This window comes from Chrysemys picta, chromosome 15, assembly GCF_011386835.1.
Source record: "Chrysemys picta bellii isolate R12L10 chromosome 15, ASM1138683v2, whole genome shotgun sequence".
In the NCBI taxonomy this organism is placed as follows: Eukaryota; Metazoa; Chordata; order Testudines; family Emydidae; genus Chrysemys; species Chrysemys picta.
This window is the reverse complement of record NC_088805.1, coordinates 11,889,863-11,910,431: the sequence shown is the minus strand read 5'-3', so window position 1 is coordinate 11,910,431 and position 20,569 is coordinate 11,889,863. Positions and strand designations below refer to the sequence as shown.

Sequence of the window (20,569 nt, the reverse complement as noted above, 5' to 3'; positions counted from 1 at the left end):
GGGAAAGACCTAATATTTGGATGGGTGGAGGAACTCAAGATGCTAAAGTGAGAAAATATTGCTCCTTGTAGGGTCCTGGGAGTCACCCACATTTTGTGCAAGAACCCTGATATTTTTCACATAAGGAAATGCCCTGCAGGCATCTAAACTGCAAAAGTATTTTGAAAATCGGCCTGTGAATTAACCAAGTACACCAACAGAAATCACATGCCTTATGGCCATCGTTACAATTATGAGTAATTTTAACTTCTGAAAATCATGCGACTTTTAAAACTTTTTCTGGATTCCTCATAAATTTGACTTTGCTTATACTGTAAAGAGGATAAATATACAACAGTCTCAAATGGTTTTCTTTCAGTTTACTGAAAGTTAAATAAATTTACAGGATAACACAGAGTGGAGAGGGGCATCAGTCCTAGAGACAAATTCCACTGAGATTTTCAGTTACTGAAATTAGGCTCTAATAGCTCATAATATCAGAGTCCAGGGAAAAAGTCTTCTGCATACTGGCACCAATTTACATCTATATGTTTGCAATCATCAGACATGGTGGCTATAGGGACACTGTCAACTTATTTGTATAGTTTCTTTTATTCTCCATTGTTTCTTATCCTTTTAGAGGCTTGATCATATTTTCCCCTCATTGGGTTTTGTCCCCTCTACAGTGTAAATTGATAGCTTCAGCTCCATTAGAACCCCAGAAAGAAGTTTATTATGGCTTCTCCTATGTTTGTTTGCAGCTCAGCAGTGATATGAACGTATAAGCAACAAGGAAGAAGAGGAATTACTAGAAGCATTTATAATTAGGGCCTCAGGACTCAAAGCGTTCACTTATACAAATAGATCCATGGAAATCTGAGGGGTTATTCACAGGAGTGAGGGCTGTAGCATCAGGCACACAGTGAAGGGCTAAAAATTAAGGATGTGGTTACATTATATTTATACAAAAACAATCCACCTGTGTGGAGATCTTTACAGAGTAGATCTGATACATGTGAGAGAGACCAATACACACACACACACAATCTCTGTTAGAAGGGGCAATGGTGTAACATGAGGGGCAGGGCTTAAAGAGCCTTGTTTCTGAAACATTATTTTCAGATGTATTATGTTGAGCCAGTTCTTTCTCTCTCCCCATCCCAAATGCTGACCGCACTGGCTCCGCTGACCACCCTGTGAGGGGTGTGAGAGACCAAGAATCAAGCCTGCTGATGTGGAGAACTAAACATTCCTTTCCTTTCTCCTCACCTTTAATTTCTGAATTTAAAACAAAGTAGAACCATTGAAAATACTCAGGCCTCTTACCCTAAAACAGCCCTGGCCTAGTGGAAGTCATATTTCTAAACCTAAATAAATTGACAGTGTCCCTTTTAAGTTAAAGAAATGGCAAGCTTTTAGTTAGTGGTTCTGTAATGAGAGGATAGTTCTCATGTCATCCCTGGCTCTGTTTCTCAGTGTCTTTTAGTTGCAGGGCCAGTATTCGGGCTCTTGTACTGTCTGCCCCAAGAAAAGTTTCTCTCTCATTCAGTTTCCATCTGACTGTTTGCAGCAGTGGTGGGTGTTTAAGCGATGCTCACCTGCCGTTAGCGGCTCAGCTCTGCTCTGCTCTTTCCTGCAGGACTTGCTGTGGAATTGGCAGGTTTACATATATGCAGCCCAGCTAAGGTTAAGAAGAATGAAAATTCCAGCTATCCCTTTGCAATTTTGCCATAGACCATTCAGACTCTTATCCTGGTGGAAGTCCTTAATTTCTGGTCTCTGTGTTGGCCATTGTTCCCTTTGGCAGTGGAAGCTAGTGGTGTCAGCCCTGTCCTTTGTCATCCGCTCTGGATGTGTGCTCATAGCTTTGTGTTCAAGAAAACCCTCTTCCCGTGTTGTGTTTGGATGAGGGTGAGGACTTTACACAAGGCAGTGGAGAGGGGCTGGAGGCCTCCGGGCCAGGCACTCTCTTCCCTGTGGAAGGCAGCAGTGACAGTGAATCACAAACACAGACGGAGGTGCTCCTGACGGCTCAGTCATGGCAGTTGCCTGTGAACTGTTCACCATGGTTACTGAGTGGAGGATGCCATCTGTGTGGGGATGAAGGTCTCAATAACGCTGTGAGTAGATGGCAGCAAGTGGCTGTGGCTGTTGGTGGAGTCAGAGCTGTGGTACAGCACCAGGCTGCTAGAGGAGACTGTTAAAAACATGCAGTTTTAGCATGGTAGTTTCCTTCATCTGTTCCTTCTCTAATTCCCCCCTCCCTCCCTCCTTCTACATGGCATCTAAGGATTCCTCATCTCAGACATGAAGGTCTGATATCTTCCTGACATCACTGAAGAGTTAGGGCTCATCTACACCAACACTGAGCTTACAGCAAACTGGGGTGTAAATCTACCCCACACTAGCTTGCCATGTGGACCCTGCTGCAGTGTACTAAAAGTTCCATAGCGTACCTTGATCTATGCCTCTTTGAAACGGGCATAAATTAAAGCACACTGTGAAACTTCTAGTGTGCAGCAGCAGGGTCCCCACAGACACTTAGTTCATGGCAGGCTAGTGCGGGCTAGATTTACACCCCAGTTTGCTGCACACTAAGTGTTTTTATAGACAAGCCCTCACTCCTTTATCCCATTCCCATTTCATATGCAAAGACTTGCGTGCTCAGATCCAAAGCATCATGGGAATCCACCCCCTTGGAATTAAAATGACTCACTAATGTCCTCTCAGAGTTGGTAGGCTTTACCCTATATCCCATCCCTGAATGCCTTCTGCATGTTTGGCTGTGTAGGGACACCATTCCTGCCTGTGTTCTTCAATGTTAGTCACTTGTACAAATTCCACATAGGCCCCATATCCACACCCAGACCTCTTTTTGGATATGCTGAAAAATCCCTGCTATGGACTGTGCTTTAGAGCTTCCTTTCATGAGGTCATTTTCTGTATCCCCCAGGGCCTGGTTGGAGTTCTGTTGCAGAATAGGAAACCCTGGATGCTATTTCATGTCCTACCATTGGGGTATTGGCAGATGGAAGCGGGATAGAGGGACAGTATAAAATGATAGTTTATTGGTCTTACCAGCTGGGCTTGGGGTGAGGCGATGGCCTGCCTGAAGGTGCTGAATGGTTGTGTCTTGGTTCTGTAAATGTATTGTTGGTGTCTGTGACACTGACGTGTGGATCCCGGACTCCGTATGGGTCTCTGATTCAGATGTAAACACCTGAGAAAATTAATGTTTCCTGAGCTTTGGAACAGTGCCTAGGTCAGATCTGTCTCCTATAAGCCTTCTAATAGGCACTTACATGGGCAAGCTGGATTGGAAACAGCAAGTGGGTCCTGTTTCCAAGGAAACTCATTGCTGCTTGGCAGTGCAGCAAGGAAGCTTGCTCTAATGTTTCCAATGTTCCAGCTGGTATTGGCAAGGCGCTGGGGTGAGGAAGATTGTCCTGCTGGAGTGGCACAGACAGGGTGCCAGATATGCTCTACTGGCATAGGCAGTATGCTACGTGATATGCAGTGCAGTTTTAAGTAGGGGAATGAAGGCATATGACAAATACCATTCCCTGCTTTGTTACCTGTTTGGTTGGTGTCAGGTTAGTCAGGGCACTGAGATTTGCTGTATCTGTTATCACCATGGTCTGGGGTAAAAGGCCAGTATGTGCGTATTGGGCCACTTCAGACTTGTGGCTGTAGAGAGCTAGAAATGAAAGAAAACAAGATTGTGTGGATTCTGGAGCTCTGAGAGTTGTAACTAGGAACAGTTGAATAAATGGGAGATCAACTTTAGCCAAAGTGACACCAAAATGAATCTGCCGTCAGTCAATCCTGAATCTCCTACACAACCAGTAGGACATGGATCTAGGAGAGGAATCACCTACCCTCCTCTTCTGTTCTTCTGATGATAAACAGAGTGCTGCAAGCCCAGGGGCCATCAGTTAACCTCTCAAGCAAAAGGGACTGGAGGTGGTGAAATCCAATTTGAACCCTTACCATGGGGGCTCTGTATCTGGGCCATGGTGGCCATGAAGGGGCTCTGATTGATGTGGCTCTGGACCTGCTGCATGATGGGCTGCTGGTAAGATGGGTGGAGCTGCTGGGAGAACTGGACAGGCTGAAGGGTAGTAAGGCTGCTTCCCATGCTGTTTATCACAGGAACACTCTGGGCTTGGGTGGAGGCTAGGCCTGAGAAATAAAGACATGCATATTCAGTTCCTTGTTTCATCTCCTCTCATACTGGGAGTGCATGACTGTTCCCTATGCCAAAGTGGGGTCTGCAGAAATTCTGGAATGGTTTCCATAGCTGTGCCTAGTCTCCAATAGTAGTATGAGCTAGGACTCTTTGGGGCAGGAGGAGCTGCTTTACAGCTGTGCCTTGTCCAGTTGTGAATGAACTTAGTGTCTATGAAAGCTAAGGTCTATCAACAGTAGTTTGAGCCACATCTCGTGCAGAAAAGCACCATGCAAGTAGCTCTTACCACCAGTGCTTGTGCCTGAGGTGAGGCATCTTGTTCAGCCACAGATTACGCAATGCAATTCTGTTCAAATCTGCTTAATCCTTCACTGGAGAGACCTTCTTTAAAAGTGAGAGTGGAGTTTAATGGCCCAGTCATTATTTTAAGCTCACCTCAGTCTGCTGGCAAGAGTGCTAGGTGTAACTAGCCACAACGAACTAAATTTTAGACCCATGGGGTTCATTTTGTTTAGGCTACCAAATAGCTGGATATGAACCAATGACATGGAGATGAAAGGTTTTATATCCCTTTACTCAAGTTCCTTAGCCATCCATTCCCCATTTGTGAACTGGTAAGCCTCTACAGGAGCAGGACGTTTTCATATCATGTGGAATGGTGCAAAGTACTAATGCTTCTGAGGAGCTCCTGACAATCCCTATAGTTGTGATAGACTCCCCCAGCCATATATTTTCCTTTCCACCTCAAAGCTTTTGGCTCAGGAAATGAGACATTTATAATGATCATAGATCCTTTTTTTCCTTTCTGGAAATCCTGATAAATAGAGTGTGGGATAGAAACCACAATGAGCCTTCCAGCTTCCCCACATTGTTCACTGCTTACCTATTACCAGGGTGGAGGCCCCTGTGTTGGTGAATGCTGGTGCCAGGGATGAGGTCTCACCAGCTCCAATTGCCATAACACCAGGCAGTGACGTCATGATTAGATTCTGGGTTTGCTGGCTCAAGGTGTGTGGATTTTGCTCTAGGCTGTGTAAAGCGGTCAGGGTGCTGACAGGAGGGAGAGGTCCCCCATGAGCAGAGATCTGGGCATGAGGAAGAAAGAAGAGCTGTGAAAATGCTATCTGCAACAGCTGGAGTATGCTGAGCACTTTAAAGTTCCAATCTGTGATCAGTTTCCAACCCAGCTTCTGACAGTTTGGAAGGGACTTCATTTAGCTGAGTACAGTTTGTATGCTTCCTTTGATGCTGCCTCCATGCTGATTGATTAACCATTAAAGAACACTGTCAGGGTATTAACAATAGCACTTTGCCCTGGTCAGTCTCCTCCCATCTGAGAATCTCAAAGTGCTTTACAAACATTGTGAATTTAGCCTCTGTTCCCATATAGTGAAGTATTATCCTCAGGGAGGGGAAAATGAGGTACAGCGGTCCATCCATTTACCCTCTTGCTGCTTAATGTTATTAAAAATCCCATGCAAATTTTTATGTATAAAAAGTTTCAATGCTTTTTTTTTTTAAACATATTAAATGTTCAGCTTTAGCAGCCTAACACTTATACTTGTTTAGCACTTCGTAACTAGGGACCTCAAAAGGCTTTACAAACTTGAACCCTCACAACCCCATTAGAAGGTAGATCTGAAGTTCATTTTAGAGTTTGAAAAGTGAGGCACAGAGAGGCTAAGTGACTTAAAAGTCAGTTCAAAGCGGAGGCTAGAACTCATAAGTCCTTCCTTTCTTAGGGCTTCTCTACACTCTACGTAAGTACGCACCACAGAGGTGTAAATTCTAGTGTGCATTATTGCAGGGTTGCTTGTTATAGAGAGAGGGATCATGTCTGGCTAATGGGTAGAGCAGGACTTTCAGTTCTAGACTTGGTTCTGTCACTGACTGAATTTGTGACCTTTGTCAAATCATTTAACCTGTCTGTCTCAGTTTTCAAACTCTCAGATTAACTTCATAATTCATATCTACCTTCTAGTGAGGTTGAGGTTGTAGTCCGTAAGCCATGTGAGGTCCCTAGTTAAAAAGTCCTATAAAAGTATCACAAGAGTTCAGCTACCAAAGCTGAATACTTTATATATAGTTAAATAAAGCATTGGAACTTCTTAAACATGAACAACTGCATTGAATTTGTAACAAGATTAAGGAGCAATAGGGTAAATGATTGGACTCACCATCTTGACAGTGTCTCTTTTTGTACACAACAGTAAAAGGAGATTTTCAAAATCTTGTGGAAAGACTTTTCCTTCACAGGAGTGACCAGAAAATCAGCAAAGTGACTGGGTGACTGTAAAGATTTTAATTGGATTCATAAATTGAATTTTGCCCCAGCACAGCTATGGACCAACACAAACGTCTTGCTAACAGGTTTTATATGTAGCATACAATCTAAGGGAACTGTGCAAACCAGCCAAGAATGATCAATCGTATAATCTTAGCGTAGTGATACAAACCACATGGGAGGAGGCTTAGTTAATGAAAGATATCCAAAGGAGATCTGCCTCAAGATGAATATGATTAGGCTGGTACAATCCAGATTTACTGTACAAGATCTATTGGTAGGAATTCTGTGCAAACTGGGTCTGTTGCACCTAACTTTTACAAATGGGTCAGGGCAGGTAACAGGTCCCTGTTTTGTTAGTCCCATTGGATTCTTTTCAGCTATCTTGCTGAGTGTGGAGTTCAATCAAACGTGAGTGGTAATGGAAGGAATCTGATTAGTGGGAGAGGAACAGACCTTTTGGGATGGGCAGGTAAACAACATGTGTGTCATTAGATGTCTTGGGCCCTGTTTTCCTACTGAAAGGTGTACCATACTGTTTTGATTAATCCCAGGGCAGTAACGGGATAGGGTAGTCCTACTTAGTCTTCATGCTCCCAGTACCCACCCCCACCACTAGGTGGCATGGTGTGAGAATCCTAAGAATGCTTTTGAACTTGGTACTGCTGTGGGGAGTTAACAGCATTCTGGAAAATATAATTTCTGAATATTGTCCTCTGGAAACCCAGGGATCCTTCTTTGATTCCCTGACATCATGGAATCACCAGGACTAGGGTATATGTCACTCACCAGCTTAGTGTCTGTGCTCAACAGGTTCTGGCTTGGCTCCAGTCCAGGGGGAGAGACCTGATGAAGAATGGTTTGGGTGGTCACCATGGAACTGTTCCCATGATGATTGCTGCTGGAAGACTCTGCCTCATTGGCTGGCTGCTGGTTGTACCTCATTCCTATGTCAGAAAAGGAGAGACTTGGTTCCCACAGATGAGGCTGATCTAGTAAATTAGGACAAGCAATAAATTCAATTCCCTTTGTAGGCCTTTGTCAGGTGCACTGAGGCAGCCCTCCTTCACTGGTGCTGTTTCAGAGCTGAGAGGCATATGTGGACTGTGCTTGGAAACCAAGAACACACTAAAATTTTAATCCTCCCAGTAGCTTGCTGGGTGGCCTTGGACAAGTCATCTCCTAATGTACCGGCTTTGTGCAGGGCCGAGTATCGCCGTGGGGGAAAAGCTGTGTAGCTAAGTTGGTTAGAAATTCTTCCTGGGAGTAAATATAGAAGGGAAGGGAGTTTGAGTGATAGCATCTACCACAAAGTGAGAGGGAAAGTCTTCCAGGTTCACTCAATCCTGGGCTTCCCTGGCCTCACCAATAGACCCAAATCCTTCCTTGGAGAGACCACCACCTGTCAGAGGGAGAGGGGAATTCTTCCTTTTAGCCTTTTAAGTGGAAGGCCTTCTCTATTCTATTGTGTCAAGGGAGATTGCTAGCAACCTCTTACTCTGAGAGGGATGATGGAATTTCCACCATTAAATTCCTGCTCTAGCACTGAGGACCTGTTTAGGTAGCAGCTTTATTCCCTTCCCTGCTCAGAGCGGGAACTTGCACTTGTGCTCTAATTGCAGTGTTTCTTGCAGCCCTGGAGATCAATGATCATTGATACTGCTTCACTAACACACTGGCATCTCAAGGACTTTTGCCTAGAAACATGAGAAAGGACAAAGCACCTGAGCATTAGAAAAGTGAGCTTGCTGAATACAGGTACTTGTTGCTTGTTCATCTGGCTACCACAGAGAAAGGAGGCAAAGATGCCATTCTTCTTTCAGTGCTTATAAAAACTGACAGTCTGTTTTGTGTTGCTGAGGCCGCAGAGGGTTACTTTCCCTAACTCCTAACAATTCAGCCAAGAATGTTTGTGTCTCTGACTTGTGCCAGTTGGAGGCTCCCAAAGAGGGAGCTGTGTGTGTGAGAAGAAAGGGTATACAATTAACCTCTGAGACAACCTAACAGGCGAGCCCTTGAAATAGGGATTACTGACTACTGTTCATCAATAGGGGGCTGTGACAGAGCAATGAATGAGAACTGACTGTAAGGCACTCCCTCAGCATTGAGATTCCAATGTCCTCTTCACTCCACTTCATAGAATCATAGAATATCAGGGTTGAAAGGGACCTCAGGAGGTCATCTAGTCCAACCTTCTGCTCCAAGCAGGACCAATTCCCAACTAAATCATCCCAGCCAGGGCTATGTCAAGCCTGACCTTAAAAACCTCTAAGGAAGGAAATTCCACCACCTCCCTAGGTAACCCATTCCAGTGCTTCACCACCCTCCTACTGAAAAAGATTTTCCTAATATCCAGCCTAAACCTTCCCCACTGCAACTTGAGACCATTACTCCTTGTTCTGTGATCAGGTACCACTGAGAACAGTCTAGATCCATCCTCTTTGGAACCCCCTTTCAGGGAGTTGAAAGCAACTATCAAATCCCCCCTCATTCTTCTCTTCTGCAGACTAAACAATCTCAGTTCCCTCAGCCTCTCCTCATAAGTCATGTGCTCCAGCCCCCTAATCATTTTTGTTGCCCTCTGCTGGACTCTTTCCAATTTTCCCACATCCTCCTTGTAGTGTGGGGCCCAAAACTGGACACAGTACTCCAGATGAGGCCTCACCAATGTCGAATAGATGGGAACGATCATGTCCCTCAGTCTGCTGGCAATGCCCCTATTTATACAGCCCCAAATGCCGTTAGCCTTCTTGGCAACAAGGGCACGCTGTCGACTCATATCCAGCTTCTCGTCCACTGTAACCTCTAGGTCCTTTTCTGCAGAACTGCTGCCCAGCTATTCAGTACCTAGTCTGTAGCAGTGAATGGGATTCTTCCGTCCTAAGTGTAGGACTCTGCACTTGTCCTTGTTGAACCTCATCAGGTTTTTTTTTGGCCCAATCCTCTAATTTGTCTATGTCCCTCTGTATCCTATCCCTACCCTCCAGCATATTTACCCCACTCCTCCCAGTTTAGTGTCATCTGCAGACTTGCTGAGAGTGCAGTCCACGCCATCCTCCAGATCATTAATGAAGATATTGAACAAAACTGGCCCTACGACCGACCCTTGGGGCATGCCGCTTGAAACCAGCTGCCAACTAGACATGGAGCCATTGATCACTACTGGTTGAGCCTGACGATCTAGCCATTTTTCTATCCACCTTATGTTCCATTCATCCAACCCATACTTCTTTAACTTGCTGGCAAGAATACTGTGGGAGACCGTATCAAAAGCTTTGCTAAAGTCAAGGAATAACACACCCACTGCTTTCCCCTCATCCACAGACCCAGTTATCTCCTTATAAAAGGCAATTAAGTTAGTCAGGCATGACTTGCCCTTGGTGAATCCATGCTGACTGTTCCTGATCACTTTCCTCTCCTCTACGTGCTTCAGAATTGATTCTTGAGGACTTGCTCCATGATTTTTCCAGGGACTGAGGTGAGGCTTACTGACCTGTAGTTCCCCAGATCCTCCTCCTTCCCTTTTTTAAAGTCACCCTTCTCCCCTCATCTCGTGGATGCGAAGATATCCCTTTATCACCTACACTCTCATCTTGTGTAAACCCCACATCAGTTTGGCTCTCCCATCTACTGATCAGCTTCTGAAGGGACTCGCTTCGAAATGGCCTTGGTGCCTGAACTTGCAGGCTCACCAGTCTCCTGTTCTAAAACTCCCGCTTTGTAGTCAGTACTCACCATGGACTTTGCTTGGCGAGATAGCAGGCGTTGGCTGAAGGGAGGAAGAGTTGTGAGAGGTCAGTGGGGGAGCAGAACTGGGCTGCGGCCCACTGTAGGTATCCATGGCTAGCTTGTGCCGAAAGGCCTCCTCCTTCCTACGGTTGGCGAACCAGTTATAAACTCTCACCTCGGTGACCAGGTTTGAGCCCAGACCTTGGGCCTGGGATGGGGAGACGCCACGCTGAATGCACTCTGCCCTGTCAGGAGAGAGCACAGGAAGGGCCTTGGTGATCTCATAGCTGCATTAGGAAACACTTTTTCTTTCTGTTTGGTGAGCTGGAGCACTGTTGAATGATTGATAGCTCTGGGTTGACTCCCTAATCATCTAATATGTGCTACGGTGGCTCCTGTGACCAGGCAGGGTCTCCATAACCCCAGCACCTCGATGATGCACTCATGGAGTTGGGGGGGAGGGGGGCACGCTCCACAGCCAAAGGTCTGTGTGGGTGTGTGGTGTGTTCATGACTTTGGTGTCTGTATGCATGCCATCAGGCCGGGTCACCCTGTAAGCAGAGGCCCAGGGCAGGATGAGCAGGCTGTTCTGTACAGTGGTTAGAGAGGTAGAGCCCAGGACTGGAATAACAGGCAGTGAGAGTTCAGTGCTGGAAGCTTGTTCTCTAGCTGGCTCTAGCCAATCATTCTCTTACTTTGTCTGTGTATTGGGATTTCACTACACAGCGTTTTGCAAATTGTATCCCAAAGAAAGAACAATAGGAGATCTCAATCCACTGCTACCCCATTGCCCTTACACAGAGCAGAGTATGGCTTCTGGCAGTATAGCAAGAGCACACAAAGGCCTATTCCATCCCTCTCTTTTTCCCCTCCTCCATCAACACTGGAGACCCTCCTTCACCTGTTGCACTCCTCCACCAATGCTTCTCTCTCCTCCTTGCTCGGGTTCTTCTGTCTCTCGTAAGCTTGGAATAGGATCTGTTGTGAGGCAGGACCCCACTTAAAACGGTTTCTTCTCCCTTTCTTGGTGGGCAGGTCATCTCCCATGGGCTCCTCTGCCACGAGTCCCTGACCAGCATGGGTGAACTCTGGAAACACAAATGGGCAAGGGGCTTTGCTTGCTGATAGGATGTTTTTGTAACATTCTCTTTCTTGGAATTCAGCTGTCTCAGCGTAGCTTATCCTCACTCAGCGTCTCTACTATTGAACAAATGCAGGTGGAAAATCTAGATGAGATTTAAATAAAGCTCTATATTTGTCTAAAATGGGTAAGATCATCCCCAATGGGCCCATCGGACATGTTGCATCTTGATTCCTAGTGTGAAGCAGTGAAACAGAACAAGCAGCAGGAGCTGGGGTGGATGCAGCTCATATAGAGTCCAACCCTCTAGGCCCCACTAAAGGCGAAGTTATTAATTTTACTAGGGGCCCATCTAATATGTATAAAATGAAACCGATTACAGCCACATTCGTTCGTGTGGAGGTTGCAAAGGCTATTGTTTTAAGCATGTATTTGTAACACGCTGGCTTAGTATGTGTGAGAGATGATATCCCACTAATGGCTGACCCCAGAGCTACAGCCTGCTACTTACTCATGGCTAAAGGAATTACTTCTTTAGATGAAATTGCAGAAAACTCTTTTCTGGTGCTGAAGGTCCTGGGTTCTATCATTGCTGGTGATCAGCTATGCTGTCTGTGCTTACATAAATGCACTTCGTTGGGAGTGCCCCATCTTGGTCCAAGTCGATGCCTCCACTTGGATATACCGATAGATGAGAGCTATAGCCTGTTCTCCACCTTTAAAGAAGTGGGTGGCTGCAGGCGCCTTTGTGCAATTTGGCCACCCGTGTGGAATGGTGACATGGACTTGTCTAACCTTACTGCTAGAAAGGGCCTCCCTCCCATGCCTTCCACACTGCAGATGAGGGTAGGGGGAGCTATAGGACACTAAAGTTAGGAGAGATTTGCTGTTGCTGTACTTACGCTGGGCCACCTCTCGCTGCTTGCGGACATACCAGGTGTAGAGGGCAGCTCTCTTCTGGGTCTTCATGGGTGTGCCTTTGTTAAGGTGCTGTGAGAGGTGAGACTGATTTAAACCCGTAGTGTCCACCACCTCCCTTTGAGGGATGTTGTGCTGCTGGAGGTAGGATTTCACCATTTTTGCTACTCTCCAGGGATCCTCTCTAGAAGGAACAGAAAATGCACCTCATTAAAGATAGAATTCTTGTCTGTGTATCCAGGTTGCACAGAAGGGATTCAAGGAATGTCAACCAGCACTTCTTGCATGAAGTGTGGGCACCAGAAGCAATGAGAGAGGTGAATCCTCTGTTCATGCTTTGCCTTTGATGAGGCAGGTAGGATAGATTTAGTATGCTGCATAATAACCGTTCATCTCTCCAAGGAAATCTTTTGTTCAGTGTGACACTCTATGCAGTGGTTTGACCTAACCTCCAAGCTAAACGACTTACTTGCCTAAATCTTTTAATGAGTATTTTTGATAGCCCTGGAGACTGAACTCCTTGGAGTAGCAGTGGTGACGGTTTCCTCTATGCCATCCTTCCTATGTAGCTCAATTCTGACCAAGAGCCTGTCACCTCTGGAGCAGCGGGAGAGGGATGAGGGGTGGAGCAGAGGATGTCCCATATTTCAGGGTTCCATTTCTCACAATGCTGTATGTTCTGGGCTCTGCTTTTCAGTTTCAGGAGGTGGGTCTCTTTTTCTCTGCTTCCCTGTCTGTGGGGGATGTGTGCTCACAGATAACGTAATGTACTTTCCTAAACTGGGTTCACTTTAATATCAGACCGACTGATCCTCACTTGGACTCGCACTCCGACTCTGGCTCTGATCCAGCTTGGGGTAACCCACAGCAGAGCCGCCAAGAGAGAGTGGAGCTCCAAACCCAAAATAACTTTACATGATTCTACAATATATACTCATGCATGTGAGACTCCTGTACCCAGACACTGACCATATACACCACCCACATGTCCTTACACATATGGCACTTTACATATACACATATTGATAAGCACACATCTGCTCTTTCAAATTTTCCATTTTGCATCTATGTACTTAGAGAAAAAAAATGAACACGTATTTACAATCCCAACCACTGCACTGTACAAGCCAAGAAGTGTAAAACTGCATGAAAAAAAACCCAAAGTAGTAAACTGACCTTGGGAATTTCATAATAGTTGTAAATCTGATAAGGTTTATCAGAACGTCTGATAAGGTTCCTGAGCATTTGAGTAACCATGGGGCTGACTAAGGGGATTGTGGTTGAATTTCGGTGACTGGTTTGGGTTTGACTGAACCTGAAACTCAGTAGAACTTGGAAGATGTGAACCAAGCAGTTTAGAACCAAACATGGACAACCCCTGTGTTGAGGAAATGTATGATTTCTTTGCAGATGTAACATGGAGCTGCCCTCTGTGTTTCTAATGTGAAATGCCTGAGGGACTGACTGGACTGGATGTGATCCCAACACGGTATAGATAATGTTGATGTCCTCTCCGAATACCAGTAGCAGGTGGGTGGAATAAGAGAAAAATACCCAGGACTCTGGGGAAAATACAGCAGGACAGTTGGGGGTGGAGGGCGAGAGCAGCCTGTGTACTAGCTGCTTTGTTGACTCTGTGGGTTGTCAGAGGCTGAAAGGCGATAAGAAGGACAAAGTCCGCACCTGTTCTCTCAGCGCAAACACCCTTATCTCTATTCCTGCTGCAGCCTCTTCCACAGCAACCAGACGGTCCAAGGAGCAAGCTCAACTGCAGTTAAAGTGTGGCAGGAGGCTGAGACAGGGGGAGAAATCTCTTTTCTTAAAATGGCACCACTGGTGGTTCTCTGATGGTGGAGCTGTGCCAAAATGCTCCATTTTCCACCCTCTCCCCTTGTACTCTTCAAAGACCCCCAAATTAGGGCAACCCATCTAGCCTATTTTTCCCCATTCCTGAGCTTTAAGCAGTTGGTGTTTGCTCTACTACCTCTTGAGACGAGGACTAATCTCCTCCTTATTGTGGTCTTTCTTAATTCAGCCTCTATGAATCTAGCCTGCAGCTGAGCCCTGGGCACTTTCCTTCTTTAAAGAGATACCCAACAGCCCCAGGATTCTGTTGTACAGTGATAGATTAGAAGATGCTCAAGGGCAAGGCTTCTGCCCTGTCTTTCAGATCATGTTTCTGGGTCAGCTAGTGAAGAAAGGGAGGGGGATTCATGATCACCCATAGACGCTTCTATAACATACTGACTTCCTTCCCACTTGGCATCTGAGCCACTTACTTCCTCTCTCTCTCTTATCAGAATCCCCAGCTCTCTCTGTCAGGAAGGAGTGGGGAGGTACTTGGGAGAGGATGAGACTCACACTCTTTCACAGTTTAGAACACTATGGGGTGCCAAGGTAGACACACATTCCCAAGGTGTGTCTACAATTAGAATAATAGAATTTCAAGGTTGGAAGGGACCTCAGGAGGTCATCTAGTCCAACCCCCTGCTCAAAGCAGAACCAATCCCCAGACAGATTTTTGCCCCAGATCCCTAAGTGACCCCCTCAAGGATTGAACTCACAACCCTGGGTTTAGCAGACCAATGCTCAAACCACTGAGGTGCATCTGCACTTGGGAGCTGTTTACAGCACGGATGTCCCCTAACACGGGTAAAGGGTGGTTTCATGGTGTAGCATAGATGATGCCTTAACTGTGTGCACATGTACTGTCAAAGCCAAAGCTTTAATTCCTGTGTAAAGAGACCTCGTGACCCTAGGTTATACTGCAGAGCAGGCTGTGTGTGTTGCTAGGTCAGTTGAACACTCTCACAGACTATCACTTATCCTCATTGTGCCACCTGCAGAGACCTTCACCATAGACACAAACACCAGGGGTGAAATCCTTGCCCCACTGAAGTCAATGGCAAAACTCTCTTTGCCTTCAGTCGGAGTAGGATTTCACCCCAGGCCCAATCTTGCTCACCTTACTTGGGCAAAACGCCCAATTAATTTAGTAAATCAGGACGGCAAAAAGGTCCCAGCCTTGTTCAACATCTGACCACTTCCTGCCTCATTTTGGCTTCAGCTTTCCATTCTTCCCAAGTACAAACTTTACCCCCATTGCTTTACCATTCTTCAGGGTCTATCTCCAGATTTTCCTTATCCTCAGATAATAGACTTTTACTCTTTCCTTCCCATCTTCTACGTCCTGGTCTCTTGCCTTCAGCTTCTCCTTGTCTCCTGAGCATAGGCTCTCTCCCTGGCCTATACAACCTCTGGGGCATGGGGTCCTATCTCTTCCATTCCAGCTGCTCCTTTCCTCAGTTGTGAGGTTGCTTTTTGAGGGCGTATTCACCTCCCTTTTGTTACTTGAACAATAAGTAACCCAGGTAGTTAGTTATAAACTCAAAGGGAACAAGAGGCTAGTTGATAATTTATAGCAACATCTCAAATTTAAATGGAAAGTAAATATCAAGTTGTTAGCATTAAAGAAAACCCAATCCAGAGAGCTGGGGATGTAACATTCAAGGGACCTTCTCTCTCCTTCACTCTTCCTGATTTTTTCTTCCCAATCTTTCTCTCTCTCTCCCTTTTTTTGTCCTCTTTCTGTCCATCCTCTTTCCTTTATTCTCCACCACCTCTCAGGGCAGCATAATCTGATCCTTTTCAGATTCCCTTGTGCCAAAGATCTGATTTGATCTCTTGGAGGCAGGTTCTGAATTCCTTGTGGTTTGAACTGGAAACGAGTTCAAAGGAGGCCCAGAGCTTTGAAGTGCTCAGGATCATCCCACCAGTCCTTTTAATTGACGACTGCCAGACATCTATCGCCGGTTTCAATGCACAGACTGGACCTGAGATAGGCAGAGAGCAGGGAAGGTAAGACTAACCTCAGCATGGTTGTTTTCATTTGAACTTTGCTTGGTTTGCCTTAGCTTGGCCTATACAATCAGATGCTGACATAAAAGGGGTGTTATAGCTTAATCTCAGGGCCCCTCAGCAACTAGCTCCCTGGGGGAAAGGGCTGGGCCTTTTACCTCTACATCTCCCTGTTTCCTCTTCAGAAAATATGCCTAGAAAATCTTAGCATCTCAACCTCCCTCTTTCCTTGTGGAATTCTACCCTTTGCCCTAGAAGGAAAAATTGCTATACCTACCCACAGGGAACAGCAGCCCTTATCCTGACTTCTCATACATCCGCCGCATACCCCTCACCGATTGAAGTCTGCGCCTTCCCCTGTCCCCCACCAAAGACAATCTGTATTCTATCTTCTCCATAGGAAATAACTAATAATTGCCCCCATAGCCTCCCCCCACAAATTAATTAATTTACTATTGACTTCTCCCTCCAGTTCTGTCCTTTATGGAGTGAATTGAGGCATTTTCAAAAACACCTACATTATTTAGGATTGTGGGTCCCATGGAAGAGCAATGAGACTTGTACTTCTGAATCACTGAGGTACTCTTGAAAATCCCATCCCTTAACTCTCTTCTGGGATTCACAGTGTAGTGGGTGAAGGGCTGCCCCACTAGCTCCTCACTAAGGAAACCTCCCTGTGGATTGCATACTCAGTGTATTCTGTAGGGACAATGGGTAATGGACTCCAGCAAATGAACTTAGAGCTATGTAAGGGAGCAATTGCTTCCATACTGGATTCATTCAGTGTAATACAGTGGTTCACAAACTGCTTCGCAGGATCACTAGTGTTTCACAGAGCACATACTAATGGTCTGCAGAAAGGTGACTGGTCACATTGTGCTTTTTCTCCTTGTTAGCAGGCAGTACATCAAAAGCACAGAAATACATTAAAAATTTTCCTATGTTACTTTCCCATGTAAGCAAGTAAGTTACTGTGACTATGAACAGGAGGTGAGGTGTCCATGAGACAATCTTTTGATTGAGATATGGTCTACAATAGTCTGAAAACTGCTGGTAACACATAAGGAGATTTCTGCACTTTCATAGTGCCTATGTATTTGAATACCACAAAATCATGCACTCAGGTTTTTGAGCAACCATCAATTTGCAAGTAGGGAAGCTCTGTTCTGCATGCCGTTGTGCTAGGTGATCAAGGCTGCTCTCCTACCTTGTGTCCCAGCTGGTGGGAAGTGATTTCTATAATACACCATTTTGTACTATGTATAATATTGACTTCTTACCACATCTCCAATCCTGTTCCTTTGTCAAGTGAATTGAGACATTTTCAAAAACACCTACATTATTTAGGATTATTTATATATAATATAAATTATTATTTTAAGGACATGCCCATCAGGCCTTCTTCTATTAAAAGAAGGCTTCTTTCCTGAAGGGGCTTCTTAGTTGTTGCTTGCCCATTATCGGTCTCTGATATTGACCCAGATGTTTTTAATTTACTTCCCCAAACATACAATTGCTTTTTAAAATTGTGCAGAAAGGCAAAGATTTTTATCAGACCTATCTATCCACTGCCCCCATTTAGGAGACATTTTTAATGGATTTGGGTCAATATGCTCCATGCCTTGTGGATAAGAGAGAAGATCATGGTTCTATTTCCAGCTCTTCCACCAACTTCCCATGTAACCATGGTTAAGGCACTTAACCTCTCCGTGCCTTAGTTTCCTCATCTGTAAATGAGGATGATGTCTCATTCACAGTGTGTAAAGAGCTTTGAGATCCTCAGTTAGAAAATGCTGATGAAGTGCAAAGCATTACTGTAAAAATGTGGTATAGAAATTAGTTTTGTGCTGAAACTGACAGAAACCACAGGGCAACTGGAAAGATGGGGAAGATCAGAAACCAGAGTTTATGCCAAGGTGAAGGGCGATGTGGGGGTGAAGGACCACACTGGATCCCCAACTCCTGGATAGGAATTCCCTCCAGTTGTGAAATTCTCTTTACCAGAGCACAGTGGATGGAGTTTAATTCCTGCTTGATCCATTCATTAAAGAGGGGATAAAGCCAGGTGCTCTTCTCTAGCTTCCATGGCTTTCTCTATGGAGAGACACCTGATAAATCATCAGAAGTTAATGATCAAAAAGCTTATCAGGGTCTTTTCGTTTATAAATTTATAAGACAAAAGAGAAATAATAAAGCCATTGGATAATTAGTAACTAGCCAGGGCCCGCCCGGTGCAACTGGAGCTCAAACTGCCCCAAGATCTCTACACAGGCTTAGGGAGAAGAGAGAGAGAAGGAGATGGGTAAAAGCAATGTGAAAGAGAGACAGACAGGCAGACATAGAAATAGGGTGATGAGAGACAGAGAGAAGTGGGGGGGGGGGGGATAGAAAAGGAGGATCTGAGGAAAACAGATATAGAACAGGGGAGTTGGAAACAGCAAGGGTGTAAGAAAGAGGGAGGGGGACAAAATTAAAAGGCAGAGAAGGGAAAGGGGTTTATTGGATGGAAAAGAAGATTGAATTATGGGGAGCATCTTTCCTCTCAGGTAAGTGCTGTTCCAGTGTATTTTCTTCCTTCAGCTACTGTAATGTGATCAGCTCCAAATCTGCCCAGACTCTCTAGAGGTCAGGCAATAGAACCATCCCCTCTTAAATATTACAGTGAATATTTAACCCTTAAGTACTGTGCTATCTCTCTATCTTGGGGCTATTGCTGGGGTTTTGCACATACTTTTTCTTGTTATGTTTTGTATTAATATCCTTTCCCCATAAAAAGGAATGGCCACAAAGCCGGTAAATCCTCTAACTGCAGTTTAATTTTCCCATAAAAGATTGTAAGTACCGGTTTGAGTCTCCAGAACATCGTAGTCACCCTGTGCCTCCTGTCTGTTCCTAATCTTGGAGAATAGCTTCAGTGCAGACAGATGAGATTTTGTGGCTAAGGATTTAATTGTGTTAGGTGGATTTGAAGGGCGATATCCTGAAGTCCTTGCTCAGGCAGACCAGCCATTGGAATCCCTAGGATTCATGTCGCTGAGTTAGAATTGCAGGAGCACAATTCTGATTCTGTCTATGGGTTTACTGGAGTGAGAGTGAATGGTTCGGGAAACTCATACTTTTTTGGCTATTAAGACTAAATAATTGCATGTTAAGGCAAGTCATAAAACAGTAGTCCGTAGACTGCACATGGTCTATATTCAGTGTTCATGATGGGAGATGGAGGATAGAAGCATTGGGTATGTTGACCTGGATTGCCAACCAATTTGGCTGGCACTCCCTCATCTGAAATTCCCACTGAAATCAGTGGGAGTCTTACCTGCACAAAGACATGAAGATCAGGCTCTCTTAATTTGTCTCTACTGACAAATACTTGACTCTAGCTAAAGTCAGTAAAATAACAATATACATCTCTGTAAAAATGGCAAGAGAACTTAGGAGTATTTTTCCCTCCTATGATGAGAATCCCCACACTACATGATGGAAGTTAATATGACGACTTATTTTCTTATTTTTTTCTAACCACTGAAGTGGTGGCTTCTGTAAAAACTGACAGACAGCTAAAGCGACAGAAGTTGTACAGCTCCCAGATTTTTCTGAAGTCCTTGTTTCCCAGATGATATTAGCACTTTTAATATGTAATTGGGCCCCATGGCACTTTGTGTGTGCGTATGTTTGAAATGTCTTTGGAAGGAAACTGAACATTATTAAGGAACATGAAGCTTGTCAGTTCAGTGGATTTTGGGGCTGGCATTGATGGGGAGAATCTCTGCACGCTTAGATCAACTGTAATCCCTAACATATTTCAGGGAAGAGGTGAAGGAAAGAGAAATAAAGGAACGGAGAGCAAGAAGGGGAAAGGAAAACCATGTTCTTACTGTAATAGTCTCTCCACCACAGCCTTCTGGTGAGCAGCCTCCTCTGGACTCAGGTTTTCCAGCTCCTTCATTATTGGAGGGGTGAATTCCTCCCCATCGTCAGAGGTTTCCTCCTCGGACATCCTGGATTCCTCCATCCCATTGGGCAGATTGGGAATTTCAGCACAGGGTTCCCCTTTTTCTGCCTGGATGGCACTGATGGCACGCTGGCTTTCACTCTGGAGGGCGTAGGGGTCCACTTCCCCGAGCGCTTTGATCAGGGTCTCCTTGGTTAGCCCTGACTCCAGCAGTGCTCCCAGCAGCTCCACCTGAAGATGACTCAGCTTAGAGACCATGGTCTTCAGTCTGGTGTCCCTTGGATTTGAGTTTCAGCACGTTCTGCCTTCAGCCTTCCCTACACCATGTTCCTGAGATAACACGCCCGACTGTCAGCAGAGTGGGAATGGCATAGATTCCCCCTTTGCACCCCCCCCAAAAAACAAAATACAAAAATGAGCCACTTCAGACCCCCCACGACTGTCCTGAGCCAGTGCTGATAAAGGGACCCTTGGCTATCTGTTTACATTGGAGCAGTGTAAATTCTCCAAGGTTCATATTTATCCGTGTGCTTAGCAAGTTACTGAACTTTGGACTTCAGCACTGCAGCAGCAGTTCAC

The 20,569-nt window shown here is 45.2% G+C and overlaps 2 protein-coding genes across 4 annotated transcripts in view; one reads left to right on the top strand and one right to left on the bottom strand.

Annotated features, from left to right (window-relative positions):
• The window catches only part of C15H12orf43 (chromosome 15 C12orf43 homolog), a 35,569-nt gene that overhangs the window by 5,939 nt on the left and 9,061 nt on the right, over positions 1–20,569 (top strand). The gene's annotated exons all lie outside the window — the stretch shown is intronic.
• On the bottom strand, positions 346–20,489 carry HNF1A (HNF1 homeobox A). 3 transcript variants are annotated; one of them, XM_005288663.4, is made up of 10 exons: positions 19,914–20,489; positions 12,165–12,364; positions 11,083–11,269; positions 10,188–10,426; positions 7,242–7,399; positions 5,052–5,253; positions 3,970–4,161; positions 3,555–3,676; positions 3,058–3,199; positions 346–2,176 (listed from the first exon to the last, which is right to left on the bottom strand). In XM_005288663.4, exons 1-10 carry the CDS (start codon positions 20,246–20,248, stop codon positions 2,049–2,051), a joined length of 1,905 nt encoding a protein of 634 aa, XP_005288720.1. In that variant the 5' UTR covers positions 20,249–20,489; the 3' UTR covers positions 346–2,048. The 3 variants fall into 3 exon arrangements, with proteins under 3 accessions (XP_005288720.1, XP_023964487.1, XP_065423929.1); XM_024108719.3 differs by having other exon boundaries at positions 7,242–7,444; positions 19,914–20,484; XM_065567857.1 differs by lacking the exon at positions 19,914–20,489 and adding an exon at positions 15,292–15,419 and having other exon boundaries at positions 7,242–7,444.